At 39.3% G+C, this 21,813-nt stretch overlaps 1 protein-coding gene across 6 annotated transcripts in view; it reads right to left on the bottom strand.

Moving 5' to 3' along the window:
• Positions 1 to 2,296: 2,296 nt before the first annotated feature.
• The window catches only part of NISCH (nischarin), a 64,482-nt gene continuing 44,965 nt past the window's right edge, over positions 2,297 to 21,813 (bottom strand). For 2 of the 6 annotated variants that reach the window (XM_038408970.2, XM_038408968.2), the window contains 9 exons: positions 20,393 to 20,498; positions 17,351 to 17,472; positions 16,074 to 16,129; positions 14,162 to 15,490; positions 13,487 to 13,661; positions 11,385 to 11,538; positions 8,380 to 8,508; positions 4,922 to 5,083; positions 2,297 to 3,718 (listed from right to left, as the gene is read on the bottom strand). In XM_038408970.2, coding sequence (XP_038264898.1) covers positions 3,090 to 3,718; positions 4,922 to 5,083; positions 8,380 to 8,508; positions 11,385 to 11,538; positions 13,487 to 13,661; positions 14,162 to 15,490; positions 16,074 to 16,129; positions 17,351 to 17,472; positions 20,393 to 20,498 — 2,862 coding nt within the window. In that variant the 3' untranslated portion in view covers positions 2,297 to 3,089. Of the gene's footprint in view, positions 3,719 to 4,921; positions 5,084 to 8,378; positions 8,509 to 11,384; positions 11,539 to 13,486; positions 13,662 to 14,161; positions 15,491 to 16,073; positions 16,130 to 17,350; positions 17,473 to 20,384; positions 20,499 to 21,813 lie in introns of those variants that run through there. The other 4 variants (XR_005293883.2, XM_043519898.1, XM_038408976.2 and 1 more) reach the window with 4 other exon arrangements.

Here is a 21,813-nt window from a genome sequence, read left to right on the forward strand (position 1 = left end):
GAAAAGGCAAACCCCCACATCCCAAGTAGGAAGAATTATGAGCAATTTCCTCCAAACACACAAGGTGCATCTCATCAGTATTATAACAGCTCTTAATCAGGCTAGTAGCAGTCAAACGTCCCAATCAGACTCAAAACCCCCTTGTGGTAGGCAATCATGAAAATTTATGGAGACGAGGGTTTTCCAAGCCAGTATTTTGCACTGCTTGTAGCAACACTATCTGATGATAAAACGACCATTCTGTGTGTCCCCTGCCTGCCAGGGATTAGTGGCTGTTCCCAACAGAATAATCTGCACATTGTATCCTAGCTACATTACTTTTTGCTGACTTTGGAGAATTTTGGACTAAAGAATCTAGCAGAAGGCCAGCACCTGAGAGAAGCTCCTTCAAGAAGCCATTCCCTTCACATTTGCTCACTTTTATTTTTTTGAATGAGTGCTTCCTGGCAAGTAAGTAGGGGTACAGTAAAATAGGCATAGTATATTGCTTTCACCTTCCATTACGTTCAGGCCCAGGTGTTGCTTTTAGGAGGCCTCTATCTCTAAACACTCTTCTTCACTTTAGCATAGGTGCAAATAGGTGCTTTCACTTACTTGGGCACAAATCTAGAGTAACTCCAGTGGAGTCACTCTGGTTTTACTCTGGTTTAAACAGCAGATGCCGGCCCTTATACTTGTGTATAGAATCATAGAATATCAGGGTTGGAAGGGACCCCAGAAGGTCATCTAGTCCAACCCCCTGCTCAAAGCAGGACCAAGTCCCAGTTAAATCATCCTAGCCAGGGCTTTGTCAAGCCTGACCTTAAAAACCTCTAAGGAAGGAGATTCTACCACCTCCCTAGGTAACGCATTCCAGTGTACAAACAATCTGTTAGGCTTCTCTACAAAATATCTGCAAGACAGAGACTTTTTTAGTTGTCCTAAGGTAAAAATTTGCAGAAGAAATTAAGTCATCATTTTAAATGTGACTTAGGCACTGAGGAGCCTAATACTCATGGTAAGTCAACTGGACTCCAGCATTGTTGAATATTTTTTACCCTTAATTCTCCTCTTTTAAAAGAGGAAGTTTTTTTTGTCTAAAGGCAGCGAACCTTAGAAGAGTAAAAATGCTACTGGAGTTCAGTATGTATTAATTTCTTATGAAGTGAGCTATAGTTCACGAAAGCTTATGCTCTAATAAATTTGTTAGTCTCTAAGGTGCCACAAGTACTCCTTTTCTTTTTGTGAATACAGACTAACACGGCTGCTACTCTGAAACCTGTCATTAATTTCTTAGTTAACTAAAAGAGATGTCTTGCTTTCCTGAAGAGTCTGTGGTCACAGGGCAGTCTCCTTTGGTGCAAGGTTCACACCCACAATTGATTAATTCAGTCTGTAGTTTAGGAGTGGTCCTGGACTGCTCACTGATGCTAAATTCTGACATGGCAGCCAGTAACGCTTTCCAGTTGGAGATTCTGTCCTATTCTGGTGTATGACAGACTGGCCTCAGTTATTCACGCTTTTGTCATCTCTCAGCTGAACTATGGCACTGCAATATGCCTGGGAATGAAGACTTCTGTGCATAGGAAGCTCCAGTTGATATACATTTCCACAGCAACATAGGCTACTGCAAATATATCAAACCTGTCCTCTGCTCCCTGGCTTCCCATAGAATATCACATTGATATAAGGTCTTGGGCATTATCTTCAAGGCACTCAATGGTCTGGACCCAGGATATCTACAAGATCGACTGAAGCTCTGAGATGAAGACTGTGGTTGACAACTTTGCTCCTCTGGCGCAATGGAACTTTCTACAGTAAGGGTAACGCTCATCTGTTCAGGAGAGGACAGCTTTCTCTGGGCCTGGTCTGAGGCTGCAGAATGAACTCCCACAGGAACTAAGGACGAGCACAAACCTCAGCACCTTCCCGCTAAGTGCAAGGCACATTTCTTTGACCTTTCCTTCTCCAACATAAACACATAACATATGGGTATATAACACACAACATTCCGAAACAAAATTCTCCCTCTGCCATTAGATAGATTCTAGTAAAGTTAATGCACTACAGGAAGGCGCTCAGATACTACAATGATGAGTGGAGTATAAGAATGTATACAAAACAGCCTTGCTATAAATCAGAAGCACTTACTTACAATCATCATCAGAACAATTATTTATTCTTCTAGAGTTAGGGCCAGGGACTCAGTTGGTCTAAACTGGCATAGCTTTATAGCAGTCACTGCAGCTATGCTGCTTTACACAATCTTGCAAATGCTTGAAAGAATCAGTGTGAATAAAGATATACAGAAAACAGGTCAGGTAAACAAACTGTCAAATTTCACTTTATTTGTATTGAGAAAGTAGGCAACAAACACCACTTGGTACTCAGAGGTGCAAATTCACCATTATTTGCTGGCAAAATGTTAGTACATCAACGCTGGGCACTCTTCATTGCCATGATGGTTGCAAACTGATTTAATCATTTTACAAATCTATAATGAAAGAGTGCCACGGAACTATAATTTCAGATGAAAATGTAGCATTTAGTTGTGGTTCCTCCAGGTGACTTTTGCCACTAGGTTCATGATTAGCAGCAAACAATTAAATTTGACCTCAAAAAGACAGAAGTGTTTGTAGTCATTAAATAATAAGTGTTAGCAGCATACTCAATAAAATACATCTTGTACAAATATACCATTGCACTTTGAACATGTCACAAGCATTTTTCTTACCACTATTTACACAATAAGTATAATTTGTATAGAACAGCTAGACTGATATATATTGAAAAATAGTGGAAATGTTAACAGCCCTAGACAAAGTCTAGTGTTGACTCCTTTTGTTCAATACAGTTTCCCAGGATGCTTCATGAAAATAGTGTACGAATACCATTGCATAAAAATAGAATTTACAAAAAGCTTAATTCCCAGTTAACAAGTCAGAAGCTTATACTATATTACTGTATTAAATTGTTCACTGCACAAAGGAGGCATAATGACAAGAGAGTCGAGCATCAGCCTCTGATTAAGTTTTGAGATAATACCAGAAGTCCTGCTTATTCAAATACTGTGCTTTATTTCACATTCCAATCACTTAGCTGTGCGACAATTACCCAGTGAGTTCCAAAGGCAGCTCCCGACCACACAAAATCTCCCACTGTCTTGCAAGCAGCGATATTAGTTTCTCACGGCTTTCTGCACTTGGGATAAAGATGTACCACTGGATCTCTCTATTCCCTCTGCCTTTATGTTTAGCATTTAACTTTGGGGCACTGAAAGTATCTCCAAAGTGATCCAATGTTAGGTTCTGCATAAGATCTTGGTTCTGAACATCATCAAACACAAATGTGAGGGCCTGTGGATATGTCTGATAGCCCATAAGTACTCTGTCTAAATCCCGGATTCGTCTTCCATCTGTGAGTTGATACTTGTCTTTCTTTGGTGGTTCCTTTGCAAATTCAGGTAGCGGGTAACTGATATAATCCTCATTGAAAAGGAACAAATCAGAACTGGTTAAAATGAGTGTTTTAGGCTGAAGTGAACTATTGGCTTGAGCAGTTTCTTCTATACGATTCACTTGAAATGCCAACACATACAGAAGGATATTTAGCGACTGGAGGTTAGCCAAACTGTACATCTTCTCTGCCACTAGAAAAGCAAGGTCCCCAATTTCCTCTTCATTGGGATAAATAAACTTTACTCTACTAGAGTGAATCAGTTCATAATTCTCCATTTTTCCTGCAAGCACAAATATACATGAATTTTACTTTACACTCAATATTACACAATACTTCCCTGACACGTGGCTAAACATTAGATCCTTTGACACAGTTTGCTGCAGCTGGAACAACTTAAGTTTAGCAATTTATACACAGTTTTTATTTGTATAAAATAAATGAATAATTTATTTGGATTGCATGTCCTTACTGGATTTCTCATCTGCCTCTTGCATCATCTACAATTTTCAGTTCCAATTACAGAATCTTTATGAGTAGTGGTGACGTAACAGGCAGAAAAAAATAGCTGGATTCTCAGATGACAGATAGTGTTTGTCTTGCTAGTAGTTGGAGAGACAAATCAAGTTTTGAGTTCTAAATGGATTGAATCCAGTATGGAATCATTGAGAACACAAATATGAAATCCCTTATCACTTTAGCAGATGAACAGACATCTTTAAATGGTCCCTCTGAAAAGACCTCTCTCACAAGTTGTGTGTTATGTCTACTATTGCATCATGATGTGCACACTACTCCCTAAGGAGCAAGCTCCTGCGGTAGGAGGAGGATACACTGCTTCTGGTCTACCATAAATGGCTATAAGTAAAATGCTTTAGGCCAGACTTAAGCAATGATTTCCTTAAAAGATTTCTTAAAATAATCACAAGCAACATCAAAAAAATCAGCTTTATTTAGAGAACCCTCTGCTAAGTTTAGAAATCTAGCCAAAAGCAGATTTATCACAGCACATTTTAATGGCTGAAGGTACAAATTGAACATTTTTAAAATCCTTTAAATCTTATCTTATCTGTCATTGTTATTGGTCCATGAATGTACAATTTAGAGAGACCAAAAAGGTCCCTCTCCCTGTAGATGTTAAGAGAACTGTTCCTTAAAGAGCTATAAGTTACAAGTCTAACCTATAAATACAAGCTACAGCTGTAGATGGCCTAAAAGATTATGAAAGGGATGTAATTTATTGGATTCTACAAAAGGAGAAGGTATATCATATTGTCTCCCCCTGTGCAAATGTATTTGAAATTAAACATTTCTGTTCAGACAGGAAAGTCCAGGGTAAACTCACACAAGACTTCAAGTGGAAGTGGAAAGAGTTAACAGGAAGCAAACAATCAATGCATAAAATCTTTCACTTTTGGATTTTTTTTAAATACACGTTACACAGTATTTTATACACCAACCTAAGAGTGTAGAATGGACCATTTACCTGTATTTTTATCCCCAAATTCAGAGTAGAAGTCCTTATCTACTGGTTCTGGTGAAGGTGTGCGTGCCAGCAATGACAGAACTGCCATGAGATGCTGTATAAAGGCATGAGTACTGTAACTGTCCCTGGTTAGGCAGGTTACTATATGATCTGCAGAATGTCCTGGAGAAGATAGAACATAAGCCACTTACATATCTATTTGTAGCTTTACTACAACTTCAGAAGATGTTTATTCACTATCATAGAATATTTCCTGTAGTGATGGATTTGAGATGTGTCTTTATTTGGTTAACTAGTTAGAACTGATCCTCTGTCCAAAAGATAAGGGACCCTCCCAAACCCACTGAAAGATTAGTGGGTACTAATCTTGCACATTCATAAGGTACTTCATTTTGGAACACTGGATGTGAACATTTCTGAATGTAGACATTTAACTGCATGACTGTGCATTACTTTGAAAATGTACCTTCAAAAGAAAAGAAATTTCTGAAAATATTTTCATTACTGATGTTAAAAGTAAACTAAGTTAAAATAAAAACTCCCTGCTTTTTCAGTTTAATTTGTGCACTTACACTTTGATTAAGTTTCAGAGTAGCAGCCGTGTTAGTCTGTATTCACAAAAAGAAAAGGAGTACTTGTGGCACCTTAGAGACTAACAAATTTATTAGAGCATAAGCTTTTGTGAGCCACAGCTCACCCATCGGACGCACCCGGTGGAAAAAACAGAGGGGAGATTCACATACGCACACAGAGAACATGAAACAACGGGCCCATCATACACACTGCAAGGAGAGCGATCACCTAAGACAAGTCCTCACCAGCAGCGGGGGGGGGGGGGAAGGAGGAAAACCCCCCATGGTGACAAGCAAGGTAGGCTAATTCCAGCAGTCAACAAGAACATCCGAGGAACAGTGGGGGATGGGGTGAGGGGGGAGAAACAACATGGGGAAATAGTTTTACTTTGTGTAATGACTCATCCATTCCCAGTCTCCATTCAAGCCTAAAACTGCTGAGTTGGAATTAATTTGCAAACTGGATGCAATTAACTTAGGCTTGAATGGAGACTGGGAATGGATGAGTCATTACACAAAGTAAAACTATTTCCCCATGTTGTTTCTCCCCCCTCACCCCATCCCCCACTGTTCCTCGGATGTTCTTGTTGACTGCTGGAATTAGCCTACCTTGCTTGTCACCATGGGGGGTTTTCCTCCTTTCCCCCCCCGCTGCTGGTGATGGCTTGTCTTAGGTGATCGCTCTCCTTGCAGTGTGTATGATGGGCCCGTTGTTTCATGTTCTCTGTGTGCATATGTGAATCTCCCCTCTGTTTTTTCCACCGGGTGCGTCCGATGGGGTGATCTGTGGCTCGCGAAGGCTTATGCTCTAATAAATTTGTTAGTCTCTAAGGTGCCACAAGTACTCCTTTTCACTTTGATTAAGGTAACCTACAGTATCACCTTTTTACGGTCAGTTTCCTTATTAGGATCTTTGCCACAGCAGAGAGGATATAAGAATGGACATACCGGGTCAGGCCAATGGTCCATCTAGCCCAGTATCCTGTCTACTGATAGCGGCCAATGCCAGGTGCTTCAGAGGAAATGAACAAACAGGGCAATTACTGTGTGATCAATCCCATCATTTAGTCCAGCATCTGGTAATACTTGAACTCTTATATTAAATTCAGTAGATTTCAAGGTGACAGAGTCCTTTTAAACAAAGTATAAGGACTAGGTTTCAGTCTTAAAGTCTCCCATAAACTTGCCGTACAAATTGTACCTTCAATCGCAATCTTCACACTGCAGGGAAAGCGAAGAACAGAGTTGACAGCTGTAGCACTAACTTTGGGTTTCTTTGTTTTGTTGAGTCTCAGGTTCATAACATGAAATTTAATTTTTAATTTTTTATATTTTAATTAAATATCTGGCATAATGATGAAAAGTATATAATGATGAATTACTGATGAAAAGCTTTATAAGATCTAGATATTATTATTCTCTGATGCGGTTTGTTTTTAAGAGAGCTAAGCTACTCTATTATATTATGATCCCAAAAAGGAGGGGTAAAATTTTCAAAAGCTCCTAGGCTACTAAGTCACTTGAATCCCTTTGACTTTCATTGAGATTTAGCCATCTAAGTACCTATGTCACTTTTCAAAATGGGACAGGTGCTTTTGCAAATGTTACTCTAGGCCAGCTAGAAGTTTAGCGTCTACTTTTGCTGGAGGTCTCTGTTGGCATCATATCACTGAGACATGAAAATAGGACATACCATGCAATTTTAAAAAAATTGGTTAGAATGATGGAATAGAGGCTTCCAGGCATAAACATTTACAACAATTTATGGAGGCCAAAAGAAAAATTATAATGGGAAATGACATTTAATAAGTGACTTGGATACATTCACATTAAAAATGGAAGGTGCTACAAATTCTTAAGAATGAAAGACTAGGGGAGAATAGTTTTTATTTCCCTTGTTTACTAGCCCAATGTATCTGGGACGCGGTTCAAGCAAACTGGCAGAATGGTCTCTTGGTAAGAGACACTGACTCTGATAACAGAGTAAGAGTCAGGCGAAGTTTGCATCTATTTCAAAATATGATGGGAAATCTCAATTTGTGCGCAACTAGATTAAAGAGCTGGATGATCTCTACTCAGCAAGCCTGCCAAATAAACCATTAAAACATAACTTACTTATATTCAGTGTTTACAGTTCATTACTATCTCCATTTCTGTCCATTCAAGTCCTGAAGCAATAGCCAAATATCAAACCATCATAAAATCATTTTCTGCTTTTTGTTTGAATGAAGCTACAGCCACAGATTCAATAATCATCATCATTTTGTACTAGTTCATGGTTATCTGCCTACACAATCTTAATTGCAGAGGCATCACAAGGCTACAAGTTTCAATGAGAGCATTACATAAACACAAATATTTTCCACTTGTATAGAGCCACCCACTATGCACACAAATTAAGAAAAACATACTCAACATGCAGAGCACACCATTTTCATTCACTGATCACCTAATCCTTTGAGTGCACTGTGCTGTACAAATGTATACTTTAAATGCAAATCTTTATCAAAGTGCAAAAAGATATGAAACATTCAATTGGAAAAAGTTCACTCCTGGTTTCCTTGAATGTTTTACACATGGCTGAAGTGACTATTTCCCCCACATTTTATTTCACTTAAGATGAGGAAAGTGTAAAATTTTACACCCCAAAATTATTATTGGGCAACATAAGCCACTGGAAGTGGACAGTGTTTTCAGCCATGCTTATTTATATAGTGGCACCAGTGTGACATCATAAATGTTAACATACTGGAAATGTGTTAATCATAAAAAAGACAGCAGGATAACATGGTGCTCTGTATCAAGAGTGAAGCGAAGACAGGGATGAATTCAAGATGACAGTAGCATCTGTAACTAGAAAAATCTATAGTATAAAATGTTACTCACCAGCAATTCGAAAATATTGATCAAAAAGTCCAACATTCACCGATTGCAGATCGTTAAGTTTTAGCACAAAGCAGCAAGAGAGGTGGAAAGAGCGATTTTCACAATCTGAGTTTTCTTGGTTCCAAAAGTCTAATGAATGAGGAATATAGTATGATGAAGAGCAAGTCATAAAAAGGAAGTATGATAAGTTTAGACTACAAACACAATAATTACATTCATATCTTAGAGTGATCTTTATTAAAATTTAATTATTAATTTCTCCACTATTGTGCTTGAAACAAAGCCTTGAAAGGCATTTTTCTTTAATGATTATTCGTTTAATATTGGAAGATTTCTTTATGTAGATACATTCCAGAAACTCAGAAAGGAGAGACGATACTGCATTCAGTGAAAAATTTTCATCGTCACCATCTTTTTATTACTGACCTCGGCACAAAAAGTGGGAGTGTGCTAATAAAGTCTGTGGATGATACAAAGCTGGGAAGAATTGCCAATTTAGAGAGAGACCGGGATATCATACAGAAAGATTTGGATGACCTTGTAAACTGGAGTAATAGTAATAGGATGAAATTTAATAGTGAGAAGAGTAAGGTTATGCATTTAGGGATTAACAACAAGAATTTTAGTTATAAGCTGGGGACGCATCAATTAGAAGTAACGGAGGAGGAGAAGGACCTTGGACTATTGGTTGATCATAGGATGACTATGAGCCACCAATGTGATATAGCCGTGAAAAAAGCTAATGCAGTCTTGGGATGCATCAGGCGAGGTATTTCCAGTAGAGATAAGGAGGTTTTAGTACTGTTATACAAGGCACTGGTGAGACCTCACCTGGAACACTGTGTGCAGTTCTGGTCTCCCATGTTTAAGAAGGATGAATTAAAACTGGAAGAGGTACAGAGAAGGACTATTAGGATGATCTGAGGAATGGAAAACCTGTCTTATGAAAGGTGACTCAAGGAGTTTGGCTTGCTTAGCCTAACTAAAAGAAGGTTGAGGGGAGATATGATTGCTCTCTATAAATATATCAGAGGGATAAATTCCAGAGAGGGAGAGGAATTATTTAAGCTCAATACCAATGTGGACACAAGAACAAATGGATATAAACTGGTAATTGGGAAGTTTAGACTTGAAATTAGATGAAGGTTTCTAATCATCAGAGGAATGAAGTTTTGGAATAGCCTTCCAAGGGAAGCAGTGGGGGCAAAAGACCTATCTGGCTTCAAGATTAAACTCGATAAGTTTATGGAGGAGATGGTAGGATGGGATCACATGATTTTGGCAATTAATTGATCTTTAAATATTCATGGTAAATAGGTCCAATGGCCTGTGATGGGATGTTAGATGGGGTGGAATATGAGTTATTACAGAGAATTCTTTCCTGGGTATCTGGCTGGTGAATCTTGCCCATATGCTCAGAGTTTAGCTGATTGCCACATTTGGGGTCGGGAAGGAATTTTCCTCCAGGGCAGATTGGAAGAGGCCCTGGAGGTTTTTCGCCTTCCTCTGTAACATGGGGCACGGGTCATTGCTGGAGGATTCTCTGCGCCTTGAAGTCTTTAAACCACAATTTGAGGACTTCAATAGCTCAGACATAGGTGAGAGGTTTATCGCAGGAGTGGGTGGGTGAGATTCTGTGGCCTGCGTTGTGCAGGAGGTCAGACTAGATGATCATAATAGTGCCTTCTGACCTTAATATCTATAAATCTATGACAGGTTTCAGAGTAGCAGCCGTGTTAGTCTGTATTCGCAAAAAGAAAAGGAGTACTTGTGGCACCTTAGAGACTAAAGTGCCACAAGTACTCCTTTTCTTTTTATAAATCTATGAGGATGATATAACTTGCTTTCAGACTTTCTTAGAGTTCAAAGTATATCGCAAAGGCACAGGAGCCCTAAACACATGGACACAGGCTACATTCAAAGGCAGAGACTAGTCCTAAGATACCACACTTTATGAATGGTAGCTAATAGCTTTCTTGGGGCAAACTACAGCTCTGAACCTCATCTCTGGTAGTGTACCTGAAATAAGAATCTGGCCCACAATGCATATGCCAGAGTGAACAGAGGACTGTTAAGAGAAAAGAGGTTTATGAAGAAGTCTTATTCTTGCCCAAACGAGAAGAAACCCATCCATCACATGTGCCACTGATCTACAATGAACCACAGTATCATCATGATGGGAAATCTCTATTTGTGTGCAACTAGATTAGAGCTGGATGATCTCGACTCAGCAACCATGCCAGATAAGCCATTAAAACATAACCCTACTTATATTCAGTGTTTAGAGTTCGTTACTTTCTTCATTTCTGTCCATTCTTTGGTGGAACATGTACTTTGCCTTCTGAAGATGAGCACGTTCAAGGAACGGCTTATACATAATCAAAATAAAATTTGGCAACCTGAATCTAAAAATATTAAGTCTCACTCCTGAGAAGACCATCATGTGGTAAACGGGTAGTGCAGATTGGGAGACCCAGTATCAAAAGGAATTGAAGTGTTTTGCTCCTCAAGGGGGCAAATATCACTGGGAGCATATCACATTCTCAGGGCCACACTGTGCCCATGCACCACACAACTCCCACTGACAAGTACGTCAGTAAGTTACTCACATGAAAGAGGAGCACAATACAACCCTTAGGCCCGTCACACATTGCTGCTGGCAATGGAATGGCATTTCAATTGCACAGAAAATGCTGGGGATTGCTAAGTAACATCAGAAAGAAGCATGCACAGACGTCATGGAGAAGGGGCTATTTGAGGCGCAGTGCTGGATGAAGACCAAAAACCCTTCTTGCAAGGTAAAGCCCCAGGCATGCATACATGCTGCAAAGGGTGAGCCTGGAAAAATCCACGATGGGATGTTTAGAGTCCCTTGGCTGCAAAAATAAGAGTGCTAATCAAAATCACCTTGAATATAAAGGAAGACGAGTGTGAAGATAGAGGCTCACTTACCAATTAACCCTGCAACTTTATTAGAGATTCAAAATTAAGCCTTTTTGTCTTACCCAACTGATGCTCATTAGTATGAGTTACAGAATCATCCAACAGAAAGTAAATAGCTTTTGTTGAGAGCAACACACAAGCTGTCACTTCCATATCAGGAGTTTTATAAAATAAAACAGAAGACCACATAAGATGTCTCAGCTCTTCATTTTCCACCTGTAAGACAAATTGTGTTGCTTGATTTTGCACATCTTTCACCTCTCACTTGCTAGAAGCAGCTTTTGGGAACTGCTTTTCATGGTAAACCAATGAGAAACTAACATCTGAACACAAAAGGGTGATAATATTTTTCCAATAGTTGCTGAGTCCAGCTGTATCGGAAGAGTTGTCCGTGAAACTGTTCTAGTGTGCATGAGATTGAGAATGCGTGAAGTTTTTGTTGTGCTCTAGCCTGCCACACTATTTGACTCCAAGTTTCAGAGAGATGACGAGGAATTATAAAAAAAAATCTAAAACCAGCAAACCTGGCAGAGTTATGCCTGCAAAATCTAGTTAAGGCGCTTCTATAAGTAAATGTAAAGTTCACAATGCCTGCCATATCTCAAAGTTCACCACAAACCTTCAAATACTGCTGAGGAGATTAGTTTCAAACAGCTTTATGAAAAAAGGAGGAAGCATGACTAGCCACTAGATCAAGTATTTGCGCTAGGCCACCTGGCTTCTAGTCTAGATTCCCACAAATTTATTCTGCGACCTTGGGCAAGTCACCGAACCTCTTTACCAGCTTCCCCACATGTAAAAACAGAAGCAGCACTTGCTCATCTTGGTAAAGCACTTTGAAGGAAAGAGATTATGTAAAATGCATCTAATACCTCAGACACACGTTACACTGGGAAGTAGAATTAGAATGCATTTTACTATATTAACTTACTGGCATAGTTTCTTAGATGTTATGCCCAAAACACTTGACATCTGTTGAAGCTATGCTAATGATTTTTCCAAATTCAGTAAAACCAAACTGAGTTCACAAATCCTTCATCCAACATTTGCCACAATGTTGCTGTTTCTATTTCCTAAATCAGGGTTTCTGAGGCCCCCTTTGAAAATATTTCAGGTTGTGATGATCCCCCCGCCCCAAAGTGATAGCAAATTATTGTACATACTCATAGGAGCATACTCATGGTATTGCCACCCTTACTTCTGTGCTGCTGCTCTACCTCCCTTCCCTCTTCCCCTAGCAATATTTCTGTGATCTTGCAACCTCCCTACAATAGCCTTGTGACTCCCTTTTGGGTCAGGGCCCCCACTCTGAGAAACACTGTTCTAAACCATTATTTTAACAGCTCTTAATTTGATCTCATTCCATAAAAAGTCAGCAGGTTCTAAACTAAAACCATTGTCCTAAGACTTACGAACTGCAGAAATGAATATCATGTAGACTGAGTAAGTTCTACTGAAAGTCTGGTTAACTGCACTTTAAATAATTAGTCAGAAAAAAAAATTCTTTGATGTTCACTGCAAGTTCAAATAGCTTTTTAACTGACATTTTCATTCTGATCATAGTGAATTTTGTTTCAAACTACGGCAAAATGACTTAAGATAAGAGTTGTATTTTCAAGCTTGACATCCAATTCATTAACATCCCAACTAATATTTGCTTGGGTATCAGATATTGGATTTCTCAACTCAGAGAGCGCCAGTCTTTTTGGCATTGCAATAGCTGTGCCTATGTAATTCTGTATTTATACACAAGCATCACCTAAGAAGCCCTAAAACACTACCGTGAAATCTGAATGGCACACAACTACATTCCTTCAATTGTTTGTAACTTCCTAACTCTTACTGAAAAAAAGAGCTGAACCCTTGGAGAAACACTGTGTTCAAGACAAATATGACATTAATTCAGGTACCGATCCTGCACTGAGGACCTTGCGGCCAGACCCGGAGCTTTGTAGGGCCCCAACAACTTCCGTGAGGCTCAGCACAGGGGCTCACTCAATTGGAAGCAGTTACAGGATTGGGGTCTTGATTAGCAATTTCCAGATTTAGGAGTATCTATTATGTTCTGGGTTTAAGTTTGAACAAGGAAGATTTTTAAATATATTTCTAGTTTTAAAAGGTTGATGGTAGCCTGCATAAAGTCTCCCTAATTTGTGCACAATACCTCAGCAATGCTGTTATGGAAAAACTCCACAATCGCATTTCCTTTTAGCCCAGCCACATACTGAAGAGATGAAGAGATTGGAAGATAAGATGGAATTTGGTTATCTTCTGTAATTTTCTGCATCAGAAATCCAGATGGATATAAAGATGATAGCGTCAAACAAGGCCTGCAAAAGCTAGGAGGCAGAAGAGAGCAAGAGTCATGTCAGAAGGCACATCAAAAACTGTAACAAGCAGAGATGCAGAGTTTTTCCCCACATAAGCAACATTCCTTCTTTAAATTCCATTCAGTAGTTCAGAACAAGAGATTTGTGGTTTTAGTAGCAGTGCACTATATCTTTTCTCAATGGACTTCCTGTTCACTACGTAAATTATTTTACTTTAACATCTTTGTCGTTTGCTTTCCTTCTACTAGGTTTCAAGCAAATGCAAAGCTTCCTTTCACAAGAGCATACAATAGGTTGTAAACAAAGCTGAGCAGCAGGTGTGAACTCTCAACTGATATTGTACAACTCTGAATCCAGAGTGAAAGGAAAGACACTACAAGTACTAGTGGCCTGATTTTCATATACCAGGCCCTGCTGCGCAGTTAAACATAAGTTTCCAGTAACATCGTGCTGGTAAGGCCAGGTTAATTTCAATGCTGTACCATATGTATTTTAAGGGAGTCAATTACCCTGCTGTCTGGCCGTGTCTGTTTTTTGAATCCAAGAGGTGCTTTCTTACGGATTCCAAACTGTTAGAAGCTTTCAAAATAACTATAGTTTTAATATCCTGCAGAAGTTTCCTCAAAAGACTGTAGATTCTTAGAAAATGGAATTTTTCATGAGGTAGAACAAATACTGCTGTAACAAATTTGTGTCCGATGAGTAACTCTAGCACATGTCCATCTGAAAATGACCCTTTCTGCTGGATGGGATAATTGGTCGGATGTAACACAACAGAAGCCAGCGGAATCCTGCTCAGCTTGAATACATTTCTTGCATCTTCTGAGTCTATATATTTAGCTGGCATTACATTAAAATCAACCTTTACTATGTGCAAATGCTGGGGTGTCAGAAATATCCAACAAGGATGGAATGCATAGTGACTCTGTTCAGCAGATTTATACAATGTGGAATGAATTGCAGAACACAAGGCATGGTCAGACCATGTTCTGTTATCGCCCACTGATTCTGGTAGACGCAAGGCTTTCTGAACATCAGTTTTATTACTGTAAACTAGATAAGTTGGGAAGCAACCTTTTATCTCCATGTCATCTGGTGAAATGTGATAAAATCCCATCAGTTGGTAGACAAATTCTTGCAAGCTTGCTTTGCCACAGTACAATGTGGAACTTGAAAACAGGGACGTGCAGCTTTGAGAGCAGCATGTCTGTAAACAGGAATAGAAGTCCTGAAGATTTTGGGAATCCGAAACGACAAATAGGCAGTTGTCATTATTTCTCACTTTGAGGGTTAAACATATTTCTGGCATGAGAAAGCCAAACTCTGTAAGATCTGTATATGGAAAGCACAGTGCTAGTTTCAAGGCAGCAGGGATATGTTGGCAGCTGCCTTTTGAATCTTGATGAGGAATCTCAAACACAGCTACTACACTATCAGTCAAAACCAAACAAGAGGCAAACTGCCTGACTCCTCCTTTATGAATCTGAATAGAAAAACTCCAGAGAACTTTGACTATGTCTATGCTCTCTGCTCTTGTGCTATCCAGAGCTGGTGGAGCAATATCTGAAGTAGCACTGAACTCGAAAGTCCGGTCTCCAAGTCCCATTTCAAAATAGCCATCTTCAGTATCTGTGACACTGGAATCACTCACAGGGCTCCCTTTATTTTCTATTTCAGTAGAGGAAGAGGGTGATCTCTGCAAAGCCTGTGCTATCAAGGTGGAGAGGTGCTGGATAAAATCCTGGTTGGTGGCAGTGTATGACATACATGTAAAAGGCAAGATGATGGTGTTACGAGGGTCGGACAATGCACCATGTTCTTCATCTGAATGGTCCAAACTTCAGAAACAGAAAAAACAAGTGTAAGGTTGAGTTTAAGAGGAGTCATACCTATCCAAGATCTTTTCTACTGCGTATCAAGACACTGGTTCTCAAGCCTATACAATCACTTCAAGAGAAAGTATAACACAGCGTAGTTGGTACAGAATGTATGTGTTCTTCAGCCACCAATTTTTAACACAAGATTGGTATAACTTAACCCACAGAGCACTGACAAGTGCACAGAGGAACTCAAGTGTTCACTTATCTTCTCTTCCTCATCCCTAATAAATTTAATCACCACAGGTGAATTGATAGTTTAATCAGTATTAAAGCAGGATGGCACCTTGTCACTTGAACACTCCACTATACAGCCACTGAGGCAGTTGTGGACTTTCAAATACATCCCACAGTTCAAAAGAGAACTTTAATGAAATTTCATGAAGAAATTTTTAAGCTGAGAAAAATAGGGGCAGAGTTCCAGACACAGGAACATGTTCCACTTTAAAGGCCAGGACTGTGTCCAGAGAGAGAGACAGTGTCCAGAGACATTAGCCAACTATCATAATCAGATTTATATTAGAAGTTAGTCATTTTATCTCACCAAATGTGATGACCTCTTCCATATTCTTTTGATAAGTCCAACAGAGAAGCAGGCACCTAAGGAGAAGAAAGGAAGTTCAAGGAGCTGCCACATTGTATTTAATGAACAGAAGTGTCATACAAATTTCAGTAAACATGGGTTTAGTCATAGAACAATATTAATCAGTACAGGGTTCTTGAGCTGTTTACAGTTTGTCAGAACAATAAGTGGTTGAATCCAAAGGTGCAGCTGGTATGCCTCTTGAACTACTTGGTAATTAATTTTCACTTAAAGGACTTTATTTTGCCAAAATTACTTCAGCAGCCTGAACACCTCATGAGGTAGGCAGATATAGGTTCTATTCCTGGCTCAATTTCCCCACCTGTAAAATGGTTATTTACCTATCTCACTGGGTTGTTGTGAGACTGCGTATGAAAAGCAGTTTGAGATCTTTGGATGAAGGATGCTATGCAGTGCAAAACTTTATTGCTGATGGGTACAGGGAGGCATAGAGAGATAAAGTGACTTGTTGAATATCGTTTTAAGCCAGTGGCAGACCAAAGGCGCCAGCTGATTCAGCCTTGGATTCAGGAATGCTCCCAACATTGTTTAACAAATGCAAGTAGCTTAAAACTAATGAAGCTGCAGTAAAGGAGCCATCAAGAACCTGGAGCAGCTAGGTGGATGTTAGTGACAGTGATGTGATACTGACATTATGTCAATATGTCATGGCACTGAACTGCAACATCACAATGCAAGTACTGTGAAGCAAGCTCAGGACACTACATTCCTGTTCTCTGCAACTCCATACACTACTTGAGTGGTTCTAAAATATCAGAAGGTGGACCAAGCCCTCTAGCACTACAGAAGAGGTTACATTCAGTTCAGGTGGAAGAAAACTGAAAGTCAGTATTGAGTGTCCAAGGGACTGAAAGTTGTCTGTTACTGCAAATTAGGTCTTTAGTTCTTAGTCCATTAGAGCTGGATGGGCAGTGGGTTTGCCTTTAGCCCTCAGATACCTTGCTTAAAAGTTGAAAACTGATTTTATACCTAATTTATTATAAAAGTTCAGAGTAAAAAATTTAGTTTGAATATTTTACAAAACAGAAACCTCTTAATTGATAAGTAATTTGGGGATTTTCTTTGCCCCATTACAACAGATCACATAGTATAGAAATCAGATTTACAGGAAAATTCTGCTGTGGATTATTTTTAACAAGAAGAGTTTTTGCTCCAGAAAAAAACAAATTAAAAACCATTTTTAAACAGAAGGGACATGGGAAGAGAATTACAGTTACCTGATTTCTGTATCTGGAGTCTAATATGTCAGAGCATCTCTGGGTAACTGTATGGTCTGTAGGAGTCGAACTACTGGATGGCGATAAATTGCTGGCTAGGGCTGTTTTTCTACAAATTATTTCTAGAACAAATACAAATAGCTCTTAAAGAATGTTAAAACAAAACCAAAACACATTATCTAACTGCAACTGTATGACAAGTATTCTTAAAATATCTAAGCAAAACTTGACAAGCAGTCATTAATACAGTAGAGGATAGCTTCATACAACAGATTGTACCAATCAAAGGAAGTCAGTTTATATGGTGAACTGAAGTCTTACTATGAGGGCATCAGTAGCTGCATTGAGATCTGCACTTAGAGCAGGACTTTCAAACTAATGATTGGATTTAGCCTCCACATTTGGTACAATAAACTCAGTAGTTATCTGAAGAATAATGTATTTTAAACCTTTATTGGCTGGTAGAGCAATACTGAAAAATGCAGTGCTTCCTTTGAGATTCTCTCTCACCTCTTTATGTTTATTAGTTTACAGCTACAAAATCCCACCAAATCCAAACCCTTCACATACACACATGCTTAGATAACTCAAATGTGGCTGGTATTCCAAATACTAATCCTAAACTGTTATTTTACCTGATTCAGAATAGCTGATTTGAGTTACACAAGGATTAGCTGTCCAAACTACTTTGCCTGAGTGTGTATAAGCAAGGGTTGTATGGGAAGCTCTGTGTAATATTAATAGTGTTTATTCACGTGATATAGTGAATCAATTTTTCAATGCTACCAATAATAAGGATTGTTTTATATCAGCACTTCATATAAATACTTTTAATTAATGATTAGAAATGAATGTTCCTGGACCATTTGTTGATATTATAATTCTTGATGTGACGTACAGGCCTTGCATAGAAGTTATGGATGCAACTTTCTAGATCGGCTTTAAAAGATCATAAAGTCAAATCAAACATTCTTTCCCAACTCAGATGAAAAAAGTTATTTCCTCAGGGGAAACACTGCTTTAACTATTTAGGGAACAAAAGTATCTAAGAGGCCGCTAAAGCATTATTTCTGGTATATTGTTTCCTGTCTACCTACTTACATCTCTCCCATAAGCAATTTACTGTAACATTTAATGTGATTAATATATCATGGAAGCAGATGTTGTCTTGAAAGACAGCAAAGAATACAGCTCATAAAAGCAATGCGTCAGGGAGTGCAGTTCAGTTCTTGGTAGTTCCAAGCCTAACAGTGAAACTGATAATTAGATTGCATATTTCAAAATTTCTAACTAGAATTCTTAAAATCAAGTAAGATTTAAAAAATCCCCTTTCTGGATGCCCAAATCCTTACAATTATTAAGTCTTATAAATTGACTCCAATAGTAGCCAGCTGTGTTATTGGACTTCTTTTCCAAAATTTTTTCTTTTTTAATTTTAGCCTTTCCCATCTTGTTACTAGAACAACTTACTAAAGATTTAAGGTAAATAAATTTTAATCCTTTCACTACCTTTCTTGCAGCAAATTTCTATAAGATGACTGATCCGTTCAGTTAATAAGTCTCCGGTTCTTTCAGTCCACAATTTAACATACTCCTAATCATTTACAACAGGAAAAAGAATAAACCTAAATATTTCCCAACAATTTTTTAATTCCAATTTTTGCAGCTATTTCCCACCTTCCTTTTACTTCTTCATGGATAACATCTAAAGCTATAACAAAAACTCCACTCTCAAGCAATGACCTAGAATATGGAATACTTTAGTACTTGGAAAAGCAATTACAGAATCAAAATACCGAACACAAATTAAGTAGCAGCTGCCCAGAGTTTAGAAATATTGACTGCATTTTATCTGTAGATTACAAAAGAAATCTAAAATAGATTGAAAGGTTAGGTGAGGTACATGAAAAGGTAACAGAGTCTGCTTTGAGATGTCGGTTCCCCTATTGGTCACATACAAATAATCATGTGAGTGCTATCATAACAATCTTTGCCTTCTCATAGAAGATGATGTTGGGGAAACCCCATGAGATTTTGCAGAAATGTTGGTAACATCTTGTTCTTTCCCATAATAGGAGCACGAGCTTTGGACACTTCCACCTCCCTCACCCGGACTAAAATGCTTACAGGAAAAGGGTCAACTGCTTCCCATCCCAACCCATACAATTGACATACTCCCTTGTTTGCAATACCATCTCAAGGAATTAGAAATAATCTTAACCCCTACCATGTGTTTCCATTTAATCATTTTCTGTGTTTCTAACTCAACTGAAGCCAAAAAAGCTAGTGATGTTCACTTATCCTCAGTCACGCATCAGCATTCCTGTAAATCAGCAGGAATGAGCATAGCTCTATAAATAGTGTTAATGGCTGCTGCAAAATCAGTATACAGAGCACAAAGCCTTTTTGGGTATGACCTATTTATGCAGTGGGTTTGCTTTTATGAACATTTGTCAAAAGGATTTTGGCACAATGGGTATACCGAGATCACTGGGTTAGAATCAGTGTGATAACCCTCAAGTTAATATTACTATGGATGTTTTTCTCTGCTCCCCTTCTTTTTCTACCTTCTTTCTGGTTTCCTGACTTAACTGTCTCTTGTCAAAAAGCAACATGGGACCTACCAACACATCAATGCCCTCTTAATATCCCAACACCAAACAGGGAAGAAAAACCATTTTAAAGCATCGCTGTACATACACGTTTGCCATTAGGGCACTAGAGCTTTGTCTACATTAGGAAAACCTGGATGTGTAATCCTCCACCAGTGATTTGAGCAGGATTAGATACAGTGGTAAAAAGATTTGCACCAGGTTTATGCTACAAGCTACCCCAGTTACCACCACCAGAGGAAAACTACAGGTCAGAATTTTGCCAATATAAATATAACTGAGATATTTGAGACAATACCCGTTTCCCTTTATGCTTCAACTGATGCTGACAAAGCCCCATATTCAGTATATAAAGTTCATGTATACCAATGCAGCCTAGAAAAACAGGACCAAGAGGCTCAGCCCAGCAGCATGATACATACATGATTACCTTGGCTGGAGCTGACAGGATGAGGCAGAGAAGAAGAGGAAGGATGAACTGTAAGAGAACAGTTTGATTTGGAGCTGGCAGCAGTGAGCCTGGAGTCCTCACTGATCTAATAAAGAAAGTATGTAGTGGTTAAAGAAACAAGAATCTAGCACCCCTAACAAACATACAGAGCAAATATTAGATCCAAGAACTCAAACAAATCCACATAATCACATGGCTTGTTTTCTGTGAAAGCTCAGCTGTCATTAACAATTTTCAGTTCACATCCATTCAAGTCTATATTTTAATTTTCTGTAACAGTGAAATCCTGTTATAAGGATCCATTCTGGAAAATGCCATTTTGATTATACTGATAATATTAACCAGTTGTTATATCTAGACTGATGGAATAGTGCATTTCACAAGTCAGATGAGTGACTAAAAGGACAGAGCAACTTCTGCTAGTTCTTCTAATGCTAAGTCTGGACAGTCTGGTTATAACTGGCCTCACAGCCACAGTCAAAAGTGCAAACCTGAAACATACTTTAAACAGCAGGTGAGAGGTATGCAGGATATGTCTACGCTACAAGAGAGGGGTGTGCTTCCCCTGTTTATATACACCAGAAGTGGCCAACATGCAGCTCTTCAGAAGTTAATATGCGGCTCCTTGTATAGGCACCGACTCCCGGGCTGGAGCTATAGATGTTAAGTTTCTATTGTGCCTGGGGGTGCTCAGTGCCCAACCCCCTAATCTGCCCCAAGCCCTGCCCCTCCACCCCTTCTCCTGAGTCTGTCATGCCCTTGCTCTCCCCCACTCCCCACCAGAGCCTCCAGTGTACCGCGTAACAGCTGATCACGGTGGGCAGGAGGAGTGGGGAGAGAGTGGGAGACACTGATTGGTGGGGCTGCCAGCGGGCAGGAGGTGCTGCAGGTTGGAGTGGAAGGAGCTGATAGGGGGCTGCTGACGTATTAGTGTGGCTCTGGCAAATTTGGTAAATTCTGGCTCCTTCTCATGCTCAGGTTGGCTGCCCCGACGTACACATTCGCACTAGCTCTCATTGAGTACAAATGACAGTGTAGCAGTAGTAGCATGGGTAGCAGAAGCACAGCTGAGATGTGACAAGTACAAAAGAGCCAGAAACTGGTGGGTATGCACTCTGCTGCTAGCAATGCTACCACAGCTACACTTCTGTTTATACTTGCACTAGCTCAATGAGAGCAAGTGTGAGTACGTGTACCCGAGCAAGGGAATTGCCCTCCTACCTTGCAGTGCAGGCACAGTTCAGAGGTGGGACAGTCTCACCTTTGTTTCCCCGAGGGAAAAAAAAAAAATCAAAGAAACTCCCACCAGTGCCAAGAGGGAAGGACTTTCAGAAAATTATTTTAATACTTTACTGCACAATCAGTGGGAATTGTTTTTAGTGATCATCTTTGAATGGACT

The sequence above is a fragment of the Dermochelys coriacea genome, chromosome 7 (genome assembly GCF_009764565.3).
Source record: "Dermochelys coriacea isolate rDerCor1 chromosome 7, rDerCor1.pri.v4, whole genome shotgun sequence".
NCBI classification, from domain to species: domain Eukaryota; kingdom Metazoa; phylum Chordata; order Testudines; family Dermochelyidae; genus Dermochelys; species Dermochelys coriacea.